The sequence below is a fragment of the Molothrus ater genome, chromosome 13 (genome assembly GCF_012460135.2).
Source record: "Molothrus ater isolate BHLD 08-10-18 breed brown headed cowbird chromosome 13, BPBGC_Mater_1.1, whole genome shotgun sequence".
Taxonomy (NCBI): Eukaryota; Metazoa; Chordata; class Aves; order Passeriformes; family Icteridae; genus Molothrus; species Molothrus ater.
In genome coordinates this window covers 2270654-2290747 of record NC_050490.2, presented here as the reverse complement: position 1 = coordinate 2290747, position 20094 = coordinate 2270654, and the positions used below count along the sequence as shown (strand labels likewise).

The window sequence follows — 20094 nt, the reverse complement described above, 5'->3', positions numbered from 1 at the left end:
TATTTTATTTTTATATTTAAATAGATATTTGGTGCTCTCATGTTTAGATATATTATTTTCCTACCATTATTCTCTTCATTCATGTTGCCTGTTAAAGCTGACAGAAATAGAGCTGCTCTGCATGGGCAAAGCCTCAGCCCAACTTGCTTAAACTTATTGAAATTTAGGTGTAAGTGGAAACCACCTTTTTTCTGTAGATCTGAGCACGGTAAGTACAGTAGATGCATGCTAAATCTACATAAATATGGTTTTCCTGTTAGAAACCTTCTGTCAGATATCTCTGCTTCCTGCAGCATGTGGGGTTGGGCAAACAGTGGTGCTTTAGGTCTTAATTTAGGCTTTCATTCTTAATTTAAGTACATTATTTTCCCCTACAAGTTCCCGACACTGCTGTAAGAAAACATAAAGGGGTGCTACTAAATTTTTCTTGATTTTTGATTTTATTAAAAGGTGTTGTGCCAAATGACCTTACTGATACTGCTAAGAAACTGTTGAAAAGGAAGATTGTTATCAGCAGAGTAATTTTACTTGCCATTAATGAATCAGTTTAACTTTAATTTTTAAGTTGTCTCAGCAATATGGGAGATTTTGGGGGATTTAGTTTGCATTTCCTTAGGTGGGGAAAAGGAAATTCATACAACTCAAGAGATACTTCAAGCTTTAATTTAATGGGAAGCAGGAAGCTGAGCTCACTGTTGAGCTCAACACCTCAAAACCTCACTAATATAGACTAGTCCACACAATTTGGGATCTCTTGGGGTAAATCCAACGAGTGGGTCTAAGAAGAACATTGCCAGTTTGTGAATTGGCATCTGACCAGGCAAACAAGTAATTCTTGTTCTGCTTTCAGAGATCCTTCCCATCTCCCCATGGGGTGTGCTCCTGCTTCCCCAGGCTCCCAGCCTTGGCAAGCTGAAGTGGGCTTGGAGAATGTGGAATGTTCTGGTTCAGAATCCATCAGGTTTTGGGCCCAACAGGCAAGCTTGGCCCCAGGGACTTGGCTTTTCCCACAAGTCAGATGAGGTTTTACATACACATCATCCTTGAGACAGGAGTCAAGGTCATCCCCTTGTTTTGAGCTGTGCAGTTTGCTCTGAACACAGAGAGAAAACAAATGGGTTTGATGAGTTTATTGAGATTCCCTGTAGGTCCTTTGGTATTCAGCTTCTGGAGCAAACTGCTCTCCCTTCCCTTGCCATCAGCTGCTTCCCTAATAGCACCAGCTCCTCCAGAGCAGGGCACTGGGTTTAGACACCTCTGAATCAACACTGGAGGTCTGCTGGTTGATATTCATCCATAGGGAGTTGATAGGGCTTATCCAAAACTCTTCTCAACAAGTGCAAAGACCTGTTAGGTAGATCAGTCCATTTTACCAAAACACTCCTGCTGAAGGAAAGGGAATATGCTTCAAAAATCAGAATAATTTTCTGCCTGAAGTCTAAACCAGATCAGGCTGTGTCTGAGCCTGACAGAAGGGTAGGAAGGCAGATTTTGCTCCAAAAAGAAGGGTAGACATTAAAAAAATCTTGGAAATACCAGTGAAATCCCATTTTTCATGGACTCTTTAAGGCAAGAAAAGCCTTCTGGGCCTTAATGGGGGAGGATCCAGGTATATTAAAATATATTCATTTAATCTATTTTAAAAATCGATCCAGCTAGACATTAGGTGCTTTCTTAGTCTAAAACTAGCTACACAAAGTGCTAATGCAACATTTTAAGCAGATTCATGGTTATTCTCATTTGTCCCTATTTACAATTGGGTTTCTGTTCTCTAAATCAGGACTTTGGACACAGAAATGCCAGTCTTGAAAGAGGTACAAGAACACTCCTAGGCCAAGAAATGTAACCCAAAAATGGCTTAAATGGCAGAAAGAGGGATTGAAAAGAGTTTTGAGCTCGGGTATTGTTAAGCACTCAGATGCATTACCTGCCTTGCTTTCCAAAACCCTCCAGTGCTGGAGATGCCAAACCTCCTCAGCAGGAGTGATTTGGTTGGTCCAGCCTTGGAGCACAGGCAGGGTTCAAAGATGACCTGGGACAGCACACCCTCAAGTTTTCTTTTGTTGACATTCCCAGAATATTTATGCAAAAACTTAAATGCAGGTGGCCCAACAGCCTTTACAGGGATCTCCTGCCCAATTCAAGATGAACAGATTCTCTGTTACCACACCTTAACAGGGCAAGGAGGGTGGTAAATGTCCTGTTAAAGGGATGTCTTTGGTAGGAATTCATCTTCTCCTCAGGAATTCCAGGCTCAGAACAGCAGGACGAGCTCAGGTCTCAGTATATTTGCTTTGTGTTCATCTTTCAGAATAAAAAATCACCAGGACACCTTTTAACTCAGCACTTGGGCTGCATGAAATAGTGGAATTATAAATATTGGGTGGAGGGGATATGCCATTGCTTCCTTCTGTCCTGCTACAAACCATAGTTTAGATTTTTTTTCTTTTTAGGAAGCTTTTTCCCTTTTTTTTCCCACTGTAGATGTCTCAGGGTAGAATAAAACATTTTTCCCATGCTGAGGTGAGAGCTGTGATTTTTCCTGTCTCACAGCAGTGATTTTGAGACAGTTATAAAATTGCTCAGTTGTTTTCATGTCAAACTCCCCATTATCAGATCTTTATATTCTTGTGGTTTGGTGACTTGAAATGTTTTCTTGTCTACAATAATTGTCTCCTGTCTTCCTAAGTGCTTGGTTACAAAACATTTCCACTTCAGGGCAGATAACAGCTGCTACTGTAACCATGTGCAGCAGCTTCCTTGGCTGAATACAAAAGAGATACTTTATTTAATATATTGTTTTATTAGTTATATTTTATTACAAGTAAATTATTCTAGGTATCAAAGGATATAGGCTCAATAGGCAATCAAGACTTTATAAAATAGTATAGAAGTGTCTATAACAGTATAAGAAGTGGACAGGAATAAATGAAATATATTTCATATTAAAAAAGCACATTTACTTCAAAATTGGGGAGGAAAGGACATTTGCTTCAAAATTGATTGATTTTTACAGATTTTATGTACATTTTTAAATCCTTCCTTAATGTTTCTGACCATTTAAGCAGCTACTGAATGAAACTCAGGTCTACACTTGAGATACAGATCTGTGCCTCTTCTGCAAAGCCTTCTGCATCCCCATTTTAGAATTAACTTGCTTGTGTAGCCAAAGTTTTCATTCCAAGGCATTCGTTTATTCCTTAGACACTTCTCTCCCTCCCTCCAAACAGATGGACATGTGCAGCAAGTAGGAAATGCTATAAAAAGTAGGAGATGCTATAAAGTTATAAATGCTATAAAGCATTTCCAACTTGCTGCACATGTCCATCTATTTGGAGGGAGGGAGAGAAGAAGTGTCTAAGGAATAAAATTACCATTTTCCCAAGCATTCTAATGATGTCCAGGTGTTTTGCCCGTGCAGCTGGGTTATCCCATGCACAGTGGAAACCTTGGCAATCTCTTGGACATGGAGAACATGAGTTGCTGCTCCCATCATCTCCTTCCCTCACCCCATTTGCTAGCTGGGACAGCATGTCCCTAAAACACCCCCTGTGTGTGTGGGAGAGGAATGAGAGGCTGGAGCAAGCAGCGTTACTCACGAGGGTGATGCCTCTGGCAGGGAGGTGGCACTGGGCAGCGATGGCATCCCTGGCACCCGGCTGTGCCCGGCATGTGCCGGGACACGTTGGCGCTGCTCCACGCCAGAGTCAGGCCTCAGCTATGGCTCTGCTAATTGTCTGTGGGGATGGCTCTGCTAATTGTCTGTGGGGATGGCTCTGCTAATTGTCTCTTGGGTATGAGCCAGCTGGAAACGTCTTCCTCATGTGCTGCTTCAGGTATCACTCGGAAGAGCCCGCGAACGCCGCTCTCAGACCTGCAGGGAGTCAACACCATCAACGAGAGGAGCCCACGGTAAGGATCCTGCTTTTACCTTGGCATGGCCAGGGTCTGGGATGGGAGAGCACTGTCTGTACCTGAAAATGACTGTATTGACATTTTCTCCATCTCACCTATCAATCTTAACTTCTCGTCCTTCTTTCTCTGCCGTGTGATTGGATCTAAACACCTTTCCTGACTAAACAGCAGGCAGGAAAAGCAACTTCCCTGTGTCAAAGGCAGCAGTTGTTGGGGATGGGTGTATGAGGGGATAAGAAGCTTAAAAAAATGAATGAATGTGCCAATATCAAGGAAATAGTCATTCAAGAGGACAGGTTTGGGTGCAGAGCTGCATACAGTATGTGGTGGCTCCAGGCACCCTGGCATGTGGAAAACCTGGAAGTTATGGAGTTTGAGATGGTACTTTGCCAAATGCTTGCTTGTTTTCAGGGGGTAAAAAAGCACATTTACTTCAAAATTGATTGATTTTTACATATTTTATGTACATTTTTCTTTTTAAATCCCTCTTTGAAGTTTCTGACCATTTAAGCAGCTACTGAATGAAACTCAGGTCTACGCTTTTGAGATACAAAGCCTTCTCCATCCCCACTCCAGAATTAACTTGCTTGTGAAGCCAAAGTCTTCATTTCCAAGGCATGTCTGGGCACTGATCCTTTTCCCAGCTACTCTTGTGCTATCCCTCCTCTCATCCCAGGAGGTCTGATTTTCCCAATACCCCTCTAAAGGCATACAGTGCCTCTCTGCTTCCCTCTGAGCAGGTGTGTGCTGGGGAAGGAAGTGATAGGAGCACTACAACCACTGCTTGGAGCTGCAGATATCCAGGTGTGTCTTTATGGCTGCTCTGAAGTTAATGAGAAGCCCAGAACAAGTCAAGAGGAGTCTAAATCTGTCTCCTGAAATATGCCCATTAAATCAGTCCTTGCACCTCAGTGGCTTCCCTTCCATACAAAATTAAATATCCCTCAAGGATATTATGAAGGCTCATTTTCAATGGCTTTAATGCCAAATGGCCACAACAAAAATTAGATACACATAGTTCTTTTTTGTTTCTAGGGAAGAAAAGTGGCTTCTTCTGCCTGGTTTTATTCACCACGTGCTCTCTGAGTGCCATCAAGAATAGAATGTCCTTCTTCCTCTGAATTCCTCCCCTTTGAGAGAGGCAGTGGCACCCTACTGAAGGAGAACTGAATGTTCTCACATCATTACAAGTCCATTTCAGTGGTTAGAGAGCATGGAATTTACTTAAAATGGTGGGATTGAATTCATTAATTTGTGCCACTTCTCGAATTTGAGCAGAAATCCAGATGGTGCAAGCAATGCCACTCTGTCCTGGGAAGGTGATGCAACCCTGGCTGTCCTCACCTCAGCCTTTGCCACCCTCCTTTCCTTTCTCATAATGCTGCAGCTGCTGCTGGGCTGGGTTGTGATGACAGCCAGTCCTTGGTAACAAAGCAGGGAAGGTTGGTGTCTCCAGAGGTGACGTTCCCTGTTCCCAGCACCTCTGATTGTGCAAGTTTCCCTCAAGATAACGTAATGTGAAACTTTGTCCCTTTGGAGATCTTCCCTTGGAGATAAGAGGATTCCTGCAGTTTCTCTATCCAACCTTTGGCACCTTTGGAGCATCTGTAAACTGAGACAGGGCTTTTCTTGGCTGCCCAACTCCAGCTTTGGAGGCACTGTAGTGTGGGAGCTGGGGCTGCCAACATTTTCATAGCCCAAAATATTTTCGTTATCCCAGCAAAGTGACATTGTAAAGGCAGGGAAACTCCTCCTGACCCAGGCAAGGAGGAGGATGTGTTTATTGAGTGTGGAGTTCAGTATGTGGTCAGCTCTGGTTATGTGCCTTGGCCCATACCAGCACAGCAGACAAATCAGCCTAAACAGCCAGAATTGAGGAACTCTGGTTTTCTTCCTCGTCCTCAGCAGCTGTGTCCTACCAGCAGCCTCAATTTCAGCCTTTATTTGTAGAAAAAAAAGTGCTTTTGGAGTCATCCTAACTCCTATGTTGCCTCAATAGTGTGGTCTGTGATCTTCCCTTGGACATCATCAGTAATGGGTCCCCAAATGTCACCTTTGCCCCTTCCTTCTGGAAGTACAAACCAGATGTCTCATAAGATCTCCAAGGTCCAGCCTGTACTTTCAGAGCAGGCTGGTGATTCTGATCCCTTTCATTGGAGCTGCTTTTGATCCTGGAGAGTGGTGTCACCCTTGATGAATGTTGGTATTTCAGGTAAATACCAATCTTGCACTTGTTGGGCAAGAGGAGGTGAGCACAGGAGTGCAGGTACCACTCTGGAAGAGAGATTGGCATTAGCAGCTTCCCAGCAGATGGACTGGCAGGCCATTTACAGCTCCAAATTAAACAGGAATTGCTTTCAAAGCCATCTCATGATCATGTGGTTGCTGATAAGCCTGGTTGTGCATCCAACCTACAGGATAGCCCGGGGCCTGTTTCTAAAAGCAAGTTTGAGGCATGACATCACTCAGGAAGTCACTGTGGAGGGTTTAGGGAGCCAAGTGCTCTCCTCTGATCTCAGAAAAAAGTGGATGGGTGGTTTGCACATGCTGGGTGGGAAACCAGGCTTCAGCTGAGTGTTCCAAGTGCCTTTCCCAGCTGCTGAGAAATGAAGGCCAGGCCATGCCTAACCCAAACCACTTGGGCTGGTTGGGATCCTGCTGGTTTGTGCTCGCTAGGGACACTTCTGTGTGCAGGGCTGTCTGAGCAGGTGTTGGTCTGGAAGCAGCTGGCTGGGCTAGGTGAGGGGATTGACCCCAAAATACCAAAAGCCTGCATCTGTTGCCATGTGAATGTATCCATCCTAAAGTGTCCCTGTCATTTTATCTCTTGGGTTTTTCAAAACCGTGTGGGAATTTCTAGGATTTTCCAGAGGGGTTGGTCAGAATTAATGGTGTTGTACATCCCAAAAGTGGCTGTTGAGTTTTAGTGGTTCCCATCAATTGGTGATTTTTTTTTTCCCACCTGCAAACAGGGTTGTTTTGGTGGATGGTACCTGAGATGTAAAGAGAAGAAAGGTGAACAGGAGGGATCACTTGGAATTCCAGCTTCTCACTAACCATCTGTGAATGGAATGCTTAGGAAAGCAGGTCCTGGAGCACTTAGCCAGGGGTTTTGCTTTGCTGTGATTGATCCCTCCTTATAATAGTGGTCCATGTCAGAATGCTGATTTAATAGGATCAGGAAGGAATTTGGGAAGTGCTTAGATGAGGCAGAGAGGTGACGTTGCTCTGAGGATCTGGCTCCAGGCTTTGAGCTGGCTGAACATACAGCTTTACATCCTTTAATTTTTCATTTCCATGTGGCACTTGAGATTTGCCTTTCATCCAAATCAGGACTTTAAGGCAAAGGGCTGCCTTGTTGTCAGAGCTCAGAAGTGGCCGGCGCCTGAGGCCGCGCTTAAACCACCGTGTCCTTCAGCATCCTCGTGACCTGCTGCAGCCTGGAGTCTCCTCCTGCTCCTTTTCCTCCTGTCTGAGATAACTTGGGGGGTGGGGGCTGTGTTGCAGCCCCCACATCCTTCCTTAGATTGCTTCTATTTCCTATGATGATTTCTGCAAGGCTGATAAAAAATTTAGAGTTTAAAAACCCCAACAAACCACCAAAAACCCACCAAGCCAAAAGTGTTTTGGTGGAGTGCTGCCCATAAGAGGCTTCATGTCCCCCAGACACCACTGGAAGGCTTCTCACTTTGGGAAATTGCTTGTCCTGGTGTGTAGTTTGGTTAAGTATCAGTTTCCATCCCTCCAAGAGAGGATTTTGGTTCCTTTCTTTGTTTCCTTTAGCCCTTCTGAAGCCAGGTGAGCATTTCTGGAGACCACAGCAGTCATGCTCCATGGCAGAAGGGACCAAATTGAGTGACTGATTTGGAATTAGGTCCCAGAGAATGATTCTGGGTCAACCCATCATCCAGCTGGGGCTGACATCCATCTTTGTGGCAAATAATGAGTTTATTGCAAATTAGATTTGCTTTTTTCCAATGGAATGATGGTGTGAATTTGAGGAGCCAGAGTCAGCACCAGATGTCATGACCTTGTATCCTTCAGGCCACCAAAGGTATCTAGAGGTATCTGCAGACTCAAAGTTTCTGTCTGGGAGAGCTGGAAGCTGTTTTTGTCCTGCTGTTAAGTTGTTCCTTTTGTGAGTATTAGATCTTTGAGAGCTGCTTTAGTGGATGATGGCTTCATGTGCTGTCTGGCACCAGGGACTCATCCCATGGGAGAGAATGAACAATGGAAAGAAAAAGGCAGCAGCTCATTTTCTACCAATGGGTTATTTTAGGATCTGTTTTTATCATGGAACTGCGTTTTTTAATCTCTTCCTAACGGTGTCTGGTGTTCCAGGGATGCCTATGGAGTTGGCTGGAATGGCAGGATGGGGATGAGGCACAACAGGCTCGCCAGCCCTGGCACCTTCCTGGACAAAGATGGGATATTTGTCAACACCACCAACAGCAAACTGCTGGAGAGGGCCCATGGCATCCTCATGTCAGTACCCAGGAGGGGATCTGGGCTTTATTCCTGGAGCACAATGAGCAGCAAGGGTGGTTAGGGCAATGAAAATAGCCAGGATATAAAACTCTCAGCGTGCCAAGCAGACTTGGAGCTGTCTCCCAGTTGGGTGAAAGCAACCCCAGTACATTTGACATGTCTGATTTAATTTGTCTCATTCATTCAGAATGACAGACAAAGGGAAGAAGGAGAAGGAACAAACCTTCTGATCACACCAGTCTGGAGATACAGCAGCCATGTAATGCAGTCACACTTCTAACATCTTATCAGAGTTTCCATTATAATTATCTGGGCAGGTGATTCACACTGCAGCCTCCTCAAAGGTTCAGGGAGCATCCCAGGGTGGCTGGAATGAACATGAGGTTTGGAAAGCAGGAGGCTGGTCATCATTTTGTGATCTGGCATCTTCACTCTTCCCAAATTCCCAGCATGCCATCATTTCCAATGTAAGCATTCCCATTATTGGGTACACCCCTCTCAGTCTGCAATGTGCAGGGACAGCCCCATTTCAGTGCTGGTACTGGCAGCAGCTGCTCAGGGGGATGTGAGGGGCTGCTTTCATCAACTCCTCCACTCCACAATTGCACTGGGGATTAACCTGAGCCATTTATTATCTCCCCAGGCGAAACAAGAACTTCAAAGCCAAACCCAGTCTGCCAAAGGTGAGTGAGAAGCAGCATTTTCCCCCTTGTGGTTTGTGGGTTAAGGCTGTAGCACAGTCATGTGATGCTGTTGGATATGAAGAAGACCATTGTGTCTACACCAAGACTTTGGTCAACTCAGCTCTGTTCAGGGCTCTTTAATTCATATAAACCCAGAGGATTTCAGCCCTGATTTCTGCTGGGAGAAAAAGATATGAGCACTTACATCCTCCTTGGATCCTCCTCCTGCTCTGTCTCATTTTTCCTCCTTCTGAGAAGGAGTATGTACATGCTGGTGAAATTTAATAACTAAATCTCTAAACTAAAATGAGCAAGTAAGTGATGCAGGAGAGCTGGTACCTGATAGACAACAACCTTGTTACTTTCCCTCTGTCTTGGCTACATTTATTATATTTGAAGAGATGCCAGGACATTTCTTGTCCCTAGAAGAATAAGGCTTTTTGTGGTCCTCACTGGTGCTGCATCCATGGTCAGGAGCAGAGCACCAGGAGAGGAACAAACATTGGTTTTACTCCTCTCTATGTCCATCTTGCAGCTGGAGATGGACTGATGCAATTAATCAATGAACTGCTTGTTAACAGTGAGGAGAATCATAGAATCATGGGATGGTTTGTGTTGGAAAGGACCTTAAAGGTTTTCCAGTTCTACTCCCTGCCATGGTCAGGGACACCTTCCACTATCCCAGGCTGCTCTAAGCCCCATCCAGCCTGGCCTGGGACACTTCCAGGGATCCAGGGGCAGCCACAGCTGCTCTGGGCACCCTGTGCCAGGGCCTGCCCACCCTCACGGGGGAGCCATCCCCCAGGGTTCCCTGTTGAGGTTACATCAGCTAAGGAAGCCCTGTGAGGGTAAAGGAGGGATATAGCAGATGGTGTGATGGCAACACCTGGATTTTCTATGGATTCTCTCTTTTTCTGCAGCACTTGCTGGATGTGAAGTCCCTCAAGCACCTCACCAACCTGACGCTGCACGACCGCATCACCAAATCTCTGCTCCACCTCCACAAGAAGAAAAAACCACCCAGCATCAGTGCCCAGTTCCAGGTGAGCCCTTTCCTTTGGTGGAGAGAGGGGAGCCCCCTGCTCCAGGCACACTCCTGCCCATCCCCTGTAACATTCAGGCCATGAATCCCACTGAGGGCTTGAGGGAACTGGGAGACATGGCAGGTATTTAAAGAGTGCAAATGGAGAGAAATAAGAGTGAGGGTGGGTATCATGGGTGATGACATAGTGGAGCAAGGTGGGACGTGAGGATGAGCTGCAGGGGGAGATGCTGGTGCATCCCTGTCCTCTGGTACATCATATTGTGGTGCTTTCTCCCCCAAATCCAGAAACCACCAAGTCCCCAAATCACATTTTTTTGCAGTCTTTTTACTCTCATTCAGCATAATCTGTTCTGAGACAGAATGGGAATTTTAACAGGGGCAGAAAAGTCAGAATCCTGCTGCATTATCTCCTGGTGAGCAGGGGAGTTCAGAGGAGGGATCGATCTTGTGTTGTCAGTCAGCAATCCCTAGGGTTGGTGCAGGGAAAATAATCCTCTGAGGACTTGGCAATGCTGGGCTCACAGTTGGACTGAATGATCTTAAAGGTCTTTTCCAACCTGAATGTGATTGTTCTATATGTGCAGCACGGCTTGGAAACTGCTACAAGACGTGCACAAGCAGGTGGTAATAATAGAAAGCAGCTTTTCACTTAAAATCTGGATTCTAAGCATGTCTGGGTTGGTTTTGACTTGTAATTTTGACTGCTTTGTGGCTTTTTTGGAGATGTGGTTTATATTTACAAAATCTCTGTGTGTAGGTGTGGGTAAGATTAAATAATTAAAAATACATGCACACACACATGTGTATAGATAATTTGCAGAATGCACATTTGTAAATTTATGTATTTAGCCTTGTCTAATCTAATGGTATTCTGGTCAAAATTCACTCCTGCAGAGTTTAATTCATATCCATGGAGGGGTTGAAACAGGGATGTCTTGGAGTGAAAGGCCTTCCCAAAACCTATTTATGCTCCCAACAAAACTCTGAAAAGCCCTAGGGGGCAAAAATTGATTTTTTTTTTTTATATTTTCACAGCACATTCAAATCAAAGATCCCTAATCTCAGTGAGCACTTGTTAAAGAGAACAATTTTAAGGGACAAAGCAGCAGCATTGCTTTTTTAATCAAGAGAAATCTAATAAAATTGCAGTGCATGGAATTGGGTCACAGGCAGGAAACACAAATGTTTCCTAACGTGTTTTTTTTTCAGAGAAATGCTGCTTTGTGGTTAATACCTCAACACCAGGCTTGCAGCTGCTCCATCTCCTGTGGATTTCCACTATCCCTAGACTTAGGTTAATCTGTAGGGGAAATAGCTGCCTCAGACTGTGCTCCAGGAACAGGGATGGAAAACTAAACCACCCATACCTAAAACTGTAGAGCTCCCCTTTAACCCACATGCAGGTGGTGCCCTGCAGACAGGGGTGGAAGGGTTCCTGAAAGGCTGGGTACAGGTGCTGAAGGAGGGGGTGGCTGGCAAGTTTTGCTGGCAGAGGGACAAAGGAGATGGGTACAGGGTTAATCCAGCGACCTCACATGTCCTTTGTGGATTCCTGACCACCAGATGGCAGAGGGTGCCTGGACCATCTGCCTCACTCAGGATGGCATGAGGGAATGGAAATGCCCCCTCCTATGGGTCCTGCACATCCCATTCCCACCATTTCCAGCCCTGGGAGCACTCTGCTTGCTGGACTTTCAACAAAGGGGTTGTGTCCCTTGAGTACCCCCTCTCCCTCCCACTAGCCTGTGTGTGCATAGTGGGTTGCTGCAGCATTGCTGCTGATTGAAAGCCCCCAATAGGCTTCTTTTGTGTAAAAATGAGTAATTTCAGATTTTAAGCAAACCAGGAGCATGCCAGCAGAGGTCTGCCACGTCATGGCATTCCTCCCTGGGACAGGAGCAGGGATGTTTGCATGAAGTTAATGTACATAACACAGCTGCATCACATGTGCGTGGGATCCATCCCTTGCTCCTTCCAAAATCCTGGATGTGAATGAACATCCAGCATTTTCATGTTTTTCTAAACATGAAAGGCTTCCCATAAAGATGTCTTTGAAATGATCAGAAGGAAAAAAAGGCTTCCTGTGAGCTGATCTGTGGGCAAAATGCTTCTTTGTAATACCACGCCAGTTTATTAACTCCTGTGTTCCAGAATTTATAACTCTGCTTATAATAAGTGTGACAGAATATCCTTTACATGACTGAGTTTTAAACTCTAATAAAATCAGGAGTATTCAACTCTCTAGCACTTTACCAATGCCATGTTTGTAATGTGCTCAGCAATTAGAGATACTCAAAGTATTTATAGGACACAGCCAAAAAATGTGGCTGAGGAGCCTGGCCAGCACTGATGGACTCGACACACTCTGGTTTTCAGCCTGGTTTTATTCCAAGAGCTTGTGATTCATCCCAAAAAGTCAAAGGTTTGCAAGGTGAAGGGATAACTCAGCATGACATCCCACTGCAGCAGCTGGCTGTAGAATGATGCCAATGTAAATTCAGTTTCATGGGAGAGACTTTTAATGGTAGTGAATAAATAAGGGGAAATAGAAAAGGGGAGCCAGGAAACCCCTTGATTCTCAGTGATCCTTCAGTCAGGAGCTTGCCAGCATTGAAGCTCTTCTCTAGAAACAAAGTGTGAAGTGTACAGGGTTGCAGGCTTGAAAATATTTGTGAATTCCCAATTTTCCCTTGGCAAAACTTTCATTGAAAACAATTCATTTTTTTGGCCAACAGTAAAGTTTTGACAATTAAAAATCAGGAGTAAATCCTGCCTGGAGTCACTTTTGATGAAGGAAAATTTTATTTTTGTTTAAAACACATCAGTGGTTGTTTTGTGCCAGGTGTACATTCTTGTCTTGGAGCTCCCATTCATGGCTGGAAGAGGCTTGTGGTGTGGAGTGGGATGGGAATTTGGGCTCCAGGGAAGCCAGAGATCTGAAAATCCAGCCCAGCATTATATTTATCTTTGGTTTCTTTATTGAGGGCAAAGACAAAATCAGCCAAGTTGCTTGTGCTAAAACACTCATTTCGGAGAACAAATTCCCATGTGCCTCATTTACTCATAATTAATTCCAATTTATGTTGGTTTATAATTTAAGCATTTGGATTTTCATTATCCTCTGTGGTCTCCTCTCCCTTCCCTGTGTCTCCTCTGTTGCAGGCATCCCTCAACAAACTGATGGAGACCCTTGGCCAAGCAGAGCCCTATTTTGTCAAGTGCATCCGATCCAACGCTGAGAAGGTAAATGTCATCCTGAGAAAGCAAGATCCTGCTAGAAACCAGCTTGGGAATCTTTTGTCTGTTTTTACAGGGAGTTAGATAGGAAACAAAGACTCAAATGGAGCTGAATTTAGAAGATTTGGGCAAGGAGAAACATGGATTTATCACTTGGGTGTCGCTTGATAAACTGCACTGGCTCTTATATTTGTAGAAACACATGTATGCAAATATAGTATTTTAATTCATATGAAAATATAAATATATAAATACTATATAAAGATAGTATTTTAATTTATATGAAAAATATATTGGTTTTAATAAATTAATTTGACTCCTTTGAAGTTTCTGACCAGCCATTAGAGAGATTTATAGAACCATGAATTCACTTGTGCTGGGTCTGAGCCCTGCAGCTTCCTTAAAATAAAGTTTACATAAGTAAAAGCAGATACTTTTAGAATAAACTACAATGACTCATATTCCTTGAATTTGACTTTACATAATTGTATTATGGATCAAGGACCCTCAGTTCAAAATGTAGGGATGCTTTGTAGATTAATCCTTCAGAGTTTTATCCAGGCATTTAAAGTTGAAGCTTTTTGCATTGGAGATTATTTACTTGCTTGAAACATCACCCATTAACTGTGCCCTTGGGGGGTCTTTTTCAATTGAAATGCAAAAAATCTTATTTCTCTAGTTAGCTGTTTGAAAGTCTCAGAAGCAAACAGGATTCAATCCCAGTGGGATTAGTTCAGTTCCTGGGGACCCACATTCCCTCCCTCCTGTAGCATCACTGACAATGTGTGTGTCATGCACGTGTGCTACATCTGCTGAACCCTTCACCCATCCATGCACTTAAAAGCTTCAGTGAAAGGAAATATTTGCTCATCCTTGGTCTGGTGTTCCCCTTGCAGCTGCCCCTGAGGTTCAACGACAGCCTGGTGCTGCGGCAGCTGCGCTACACGGGGATGCTGGAGACCGTGCGCATCCGCCAGTCAGGATACAGCTGCAAATACTCCTTCCAGGTTGAGTACAAAGGCCTTTGTCTTCCATCTCCTTTAGCATCATTAGCAGAGTTGTCTGAGTGTTGCTGGTTCATTTTTTATCAGGGTAATTAATTTCTAGTTCTTGGAAGGCAGTGGATGTAACAGACAGTTTTCTGCCTATGAGCCAATCTAGACCTCAGGGGGGTCTGCGAGCCCCCTGCACTGTGATTTTTGAACAAAACCAGTATTTTTTTGCAACATGGACTCCCTTTTGGAAAAAACTGAAAAAACTGTCCGATTTGCACGTTCTCTTCTGCATCTGGAATTACTGAGAGCAGTGTTAGCCCTGTCGTGTTGGCTGTATCCCATCAGGAGGATGATATGCATCCTCTGAACTGCTGGAGTTAGCCAGCTTTTCCTGTTTTCTTCTTTTCCATGTGTTTGCCAGGTTTTGTGTACATGTCGGTCCTTTCATGCTTTGCTGGTGCTGATTGGTTTCCTGCTTGTGGCTGCTTTGGGGCAGACGTCGTGTTCTGCACAGCAGCTGTTTAGAAAAAGAAAAATGCTCAGCATTTTTTTGCCATGAGCAGGTTTCCCAACCTTGCTTGGGAGGATCTATCCTCTTGTACCTCCTTCACTCTTTGAATCCTCCCAGCAGTAACGGCTGGAGCATCTCAGGGATGCTTTGCAGATGTTGGTATCTGCCTTCCATAGTGGCTCTTGCTGGGGATTTGGAGCATTTTTTTGCTGGGGTTGACCCTGTGGCTTCTGCAGAACCTCTCCTCCCACGCTGAAAAATGTTTGAACCGTGCTGGGTCCCTGCTTTGATGTCTTTCCCATCAAACCACAAATGTTGGATGAATCTTGGTGTTCCTCAGTGCATAAAATGTTATCTGTCCTTGTGCTCACCCCAGAGGTCCTGTTTCATGTGGCCAGTGGAGCAAATCAGTTACTTATGGGAGAAAGTAGCAGCAGGACCCAACTGACCAGATCTTGGTGTTGCTTTGTTCTTTTCCTTCTCAGGATTTTGTGAACCATTTCCATGTCCTTTTGCCACAAGGGATCAGCCCATCTAAGCACAATATCCATGATTTCTTCCGGAAGATGAAACTCGATCCAGACAATTACCAAGTTGGAAGAACAATGGTAAATGTTCATCCTCAGCTCAGCCTTAAAGACACAGATATAACATTTGCCTGTATTTCTGTCTGATAAATTCATATCTATATATGGTTTTAATTAATGAAACTATTTTTCTTCTGTTTACCAAAAATCAGTGATTTAAATGAAACTTTTAATATTGTTAACATAAAAGAGTAAGGAATAATATTGTTTTGCTATTGATTATAATGAGGCAGCCTCAAAAAACTCATGTCCTCCAAAATCTCTGTGTGTATGTAGACTTAGCTTGATATGATGGTCCTCATTTTGCCTCCCCAGGTGAGAAAGCTCTGTAATTCAGAGCTTAGAGTCACAGGCTGTTGTGAAGCTGCTGAAACCTGTTAGAGGTGCCTTCACAAAAATCAGCTCCTCAACTTTCCTGGGAGCACCCAGGACGCAGAAACCAGGAGGATTTGACTCATGGTCCAGGAAGCTTTCCATGCTAGTGTTTTTTGGGTTGTTTTGGCCAGGTTTTCATGAAGGAACGGGAGCGGCAGCTGCTGCAGGACCTGCTGCACCAGGAGGTGCTGCGGAGGATCACGCTGCTGCAGCGCTGGTTCCGCAGCCTGCTCTGCAGGAGGCAGTTCCTGAGCCTACAGCACGCGGCCATCAGCATACAGGTGGGTGCTGCTGCTGGATTCCAGTGCAAATTACCATCCCCAAAGCCTGCATACAGAGCCTGTGCGTAAAATCAGCTCTCCTGTCCAAGGAGGGAGCTTGCAATCAGGATTGACTCCTTCTGCCATAATATATTGGAAATGGGGGGAAGCTGGAGAGGTTGCATGAAGGCAGGTGCTGTCCTCCCATCTAAGTGGAGAGGTTGCATGAAAGCATGAGCTGGGGAGGTTGCATGAAGCTGGAGAGGTTGCATGAAGGCATGAGCTGTGGGAGGACAGCTCATTTGAAGAGCGAGTGAGAGCTGTAGAACAACGTAAATCACTGATGGAGAATAATCGGGTGAATCACATGGACCCACTGGATACTTTGCTGTACTTCACACAACACCCATTACAAGGAATCCCCTGCTGTGTTTGCAGAGATTTTGGCGAAGCTACCAGTGCCGAAAAAAAGGCAAACCATCCCCAGACCCTGTGGTTCTCAGCAAAGCTGCTGTCATCCTTCAGACCCACTGGCGAGGCTTCGTGGAGCGGCGGAGGTTCCTGCAGATGCAGTTTGCAGCCCACCTCATCCAGAGCTGCTGGCGGGAGCACGCCAGGCGCCGGCACGCCGCAGCCACCAGCATCCAGGCGGCCTGGAGGGGACACCGCACCCGGCAGGCGTACGCTGCCCGCAGGAGCGGGGCCCTGTGCCTGCAGGCGGCGTGCCGCGGGTACTTGGCACGGCAGAGGTAACAACACCCTTGGCCTCGGGTAAAGAGGAACGTGGTTTTGGTGATGCTCACACTGGATGGTGTGAATCAGGGCACTACAGTGACTTACACGGGCCAGTGTCCCCTTGTGTATCCATGACCCTCTCCTGACCTGCCCCGGTCCTTTGTTTGCCCACGCTTTCTAACAATTTAGCTGCACGTCCTGCTCTTGGAATAAGCAGAGCCTATTTCAGGTTGGAGCACGTAGGCAGTGCAAAGCCAAGGCCGTAAATACTCACAAGGGCTTTTTTTTTTCCTCTTGGCAGCAGCACCAGTTTAAGTAGCCTATTTTTAACTCAGATTGCCTCACCAATCTGGTTGCTGCGCTGGCTCACAAGGACAAGGGATACCAGAGCCAGCCGCTGTGGAGGGCACAGGCTTTCCAGCCATGCCTCAGCTCACTGGCCGGGGGGCAGGTCACGATTCACTCTCCAGAGGTGCTGCCTGCAAGGTGTGGAGCACCTTAACATCCCTTGGAACATTTGGGAGCTGCAGAAAGCTCTTGGTGCCGGGCACAGGTCCCTGCTGAGTTGTTCCAGATGCAGTCCGGGCAGGATGGCGAAGATGGAGAAGCCAAGGGGGTGTGATGGGTTAAGCTTTTCTGGCTCTGACAGCTTATGAAGGAGCTAGACCAGGGATGGAGGCTGGACCCGCTGCCGTCGGCACCAGGGGAGCTTTCAGGTGCGTTGAGGCAGCCCTTGGGTAGCAGAGATGGCAGAGGAGGAGGAGATCTAAAACCGACTGTGCCTTGCCTTGTCTTGCACCAGATGTGCAAGGAGGGTTCTTGAGATGCTGGTGGTGGTGAGGTGATGGTGGTGGTGGTGATAAGGCACCACTAATGCAGTGCCTTGAAGGGTCCTGAGTGGAGGCAGGGCTGAATATCCTGGTTTTCTGCTTTCTTCCAGGTTTAGAGCTTTGAAAGAGCACCAGTTAAAAGAGATGCAGCTGGAGAATGGCCTGGCAGGTAGAGGAGAGGATGGACTGGAAGCAGATGGTTTGGAAATTAAAGGCTCTGACCCATCTAAGTGGGAGGACAGCTCATTTGAAGAGCGAGTGAGAGCTGTGGAACAACATAAATCACTGATGGAGAATAATCGGGTGAATCACATGGACCCACTGGATGCTTCCCTGTACAAAAGGCATGAGAGAGCCAGCAGCCAGAGTGGGATGGACACCGAGGAGGAGATCATCGTGAGAGAGAGGCCCAAGTCGCTGGAGGATCTCAACCAGAAAAAAGTGGTTCGTGCAAAGAGGGAAAGCCGGAGGATGCGGGAGCTGGAGCAGGCGAAGTTCAGCCTGGAGCTGCTGAAGGTGCGCTCCACGGGCGGGCTGTCCCCCTCGGAGGAGCAGCGCTGGTCCACGGAGCTGGTGCCCGAGGCACTGCATTCCCCTCAGGGAACCCCCGAGAGCGAGAGCTCTCAAGGGAGCTTCGAGTTGTTAAGCAGTGAAGATACCTCAAGTAGTAAAGTCATTTCCTTAGTCTTAGATGAGCATGAGACACAGCCATTTTCCATGGACTCCCTGCCCAGCAGTCCCCAGGCTCAGCTGCAGGAGAAGCCTTTCTGTGCAGGGGATGGGAACAATGATTTGCCTGGCTGCACACAGACCCCAGCAGACACCGTGCTGCCTGATAACCTCACCAGGAAGGAGCGTGGGGTTGGTGACCCCCAGACTGTTATAAAGGCTCACCCAAGAGAAACCCTCCTTTCCAGCAACCTCCCCACTTTCTATGTTCCACCACAAGACAATGCAAAGGTGAAGATGGTGGAGAATAACCTGAGGAATAAAGCAGTGGAAAGAGAGGAAAGGACAGTTCTGTTCTCCGAGGTGAGGAAGGACTCTGAGCCAGAACAGGGTAAAGCCTTGGAAGAAGAGGAGGAAAAGGATAAATCCTCTACCAAGAGAGAGGAACGTGGGACAGTGACAGCAGCACGGGCACTTTCTCCAGGTTCTGTCATTAAGAGACTGGAAAAGCTCAATGTGGAGAAGGAGGAACGGCAAAAGCAGCTTCAGCTGCAAAATGAGAGGGAGATGATGGAGCAGATTCGTCAGCAGAAGGAAATTCTGGAGAGACAACGCAAAGCCTTCGAGCAGCAAGGGAGGGTAGAGGCTTTGCAGAGGACAGAGCAGAGCAGAGTGAAGGACACTTCCCTCAAACCAGCCAAAAAACCAGACAGCCGGCCTCAGTCAGTCCTCATCCTGCACCCCCAGAGCAGAGGGGAGCACAGCCCCACCCCAGGCATGGCTCCAGCCCCAGCAGTGGACATCAAGGGTCTCACTGTCGGCACCAGGGGAAGCTCTCCAGCCCACAGTGCCCCCAAAGACCGGCCTGTCAGCATGTTTGTGGAGCGAAGAGAAGGTCTGGAGCCCCGCTGCCATTCCAAGCCAGCTCTGGACCCCAAGGACCATCCTGGCAGCCATTTCTCAAGGACAGAGCGCCTCCGGCAACCTCGGATGCCCAACCAGGCCACTGAGGAGATGAGGGCAAGCTCCATGTTCTTCACACCAAAGGACAATCCCTTTGGCCTCCAGTGAGTAAAAGGATAGTGGGCTTTCTCCTGTGCTTTCTCCATAGGCTTTCTCTGCAGGCTATCTCCATAGGCTTTCTCCATGGGCTCTTTTTCTGCTAGGGACCTTTTTGTACAAAGGGTCCAGAACGTTGTTTCTGGAGTCTGCACAAACCTCATAGTTAAACAAAGGGTTCTTGATCTTCTAGCAACAAGGAGGTCAGAGGGAAAGGAAAAAAGACCTGGAATATGATTTCTCAGGCTCTTAAAACATTATATAATCATGGACATGAGCAGGTGAAGGTAGTCAATAAACAGGCTCAATACTGATATTATTTACCCTACGTGAACGTGGATAGGAGTTTATTTCTCAAGGTGAAACATGATGAATAAGTTCTTTGGATTTTTGGTTAGTTGGAATAGAAATTACTTGATGAGGTAGAAAAAATGCAGGATTTTCCTTGTTTACCATATAATTAATCCAGCAAAGCCATGTGGACACTGACCATTGCAGATGATAAAACACCAGCTCTTCAGAAAGAGTGTGGGAGTGAATGCTCTTTGGAGACTGTATCATTCACATATGTAATTATTACACCTGTAATGGACTTAGCAGTTGCTCAGCTCCATTGCTTTGCTTAACCTTGGGCTGCTCCAGGGCCTGGAGATGGCAGCAAGATCCTGGGACAACGTTTGCTCCCACTCTGGTGTGTTGTTTAAG

The 20094-nt window shown here is 46.1% G+C and overlaps 1 protein-coding gene across 6 annotated transcripts in view; it reads left to right on the top strand.

Annotated features, from left to right (window-relative positions):
- MYO9A (myosin IXA) overlaps positions 1-20094 on the top strand; it is a 176379-nt gene that overhangs the window by 133239 nt on the left and 23046 nt on the right. For all 6 annotated transcript variants that reach the window (XM_036390037.2, XM_036390040.2, XM_036390039.2 and 3 more), the window contains exons 16-25: positions 3837-3912; positions 8257-8400; positions 9047-9086; positions 10007-10129; positions 13294-13374; positions 14265-14375; positions 15360-15482; positions 15968-16117; positions 16535-16845; positions 17772-19397. In XM_036390037.2, coding sequence (XP_036245930.1) covers positions 3837-3912; positions 8257-8400; positions 9047-9086; positions 10007-10129; positions 13294-13374; positions 14265-14375; positions 15360-15482; positions 15968-16117; positions 16535-16845; positions 17772-19397 — 2785 coding nt within the window. The remainder of the gene's footprint in view (positions 1-3836; positions 3913-8256; positions 8401-9046; positions 9087-10006; positions 10130-13293; positions 13375-14264; positions 14376-15359; positions 15483-15967; positions 16118-16534; positions 16846-17771; positions 19398-20094) is intronic.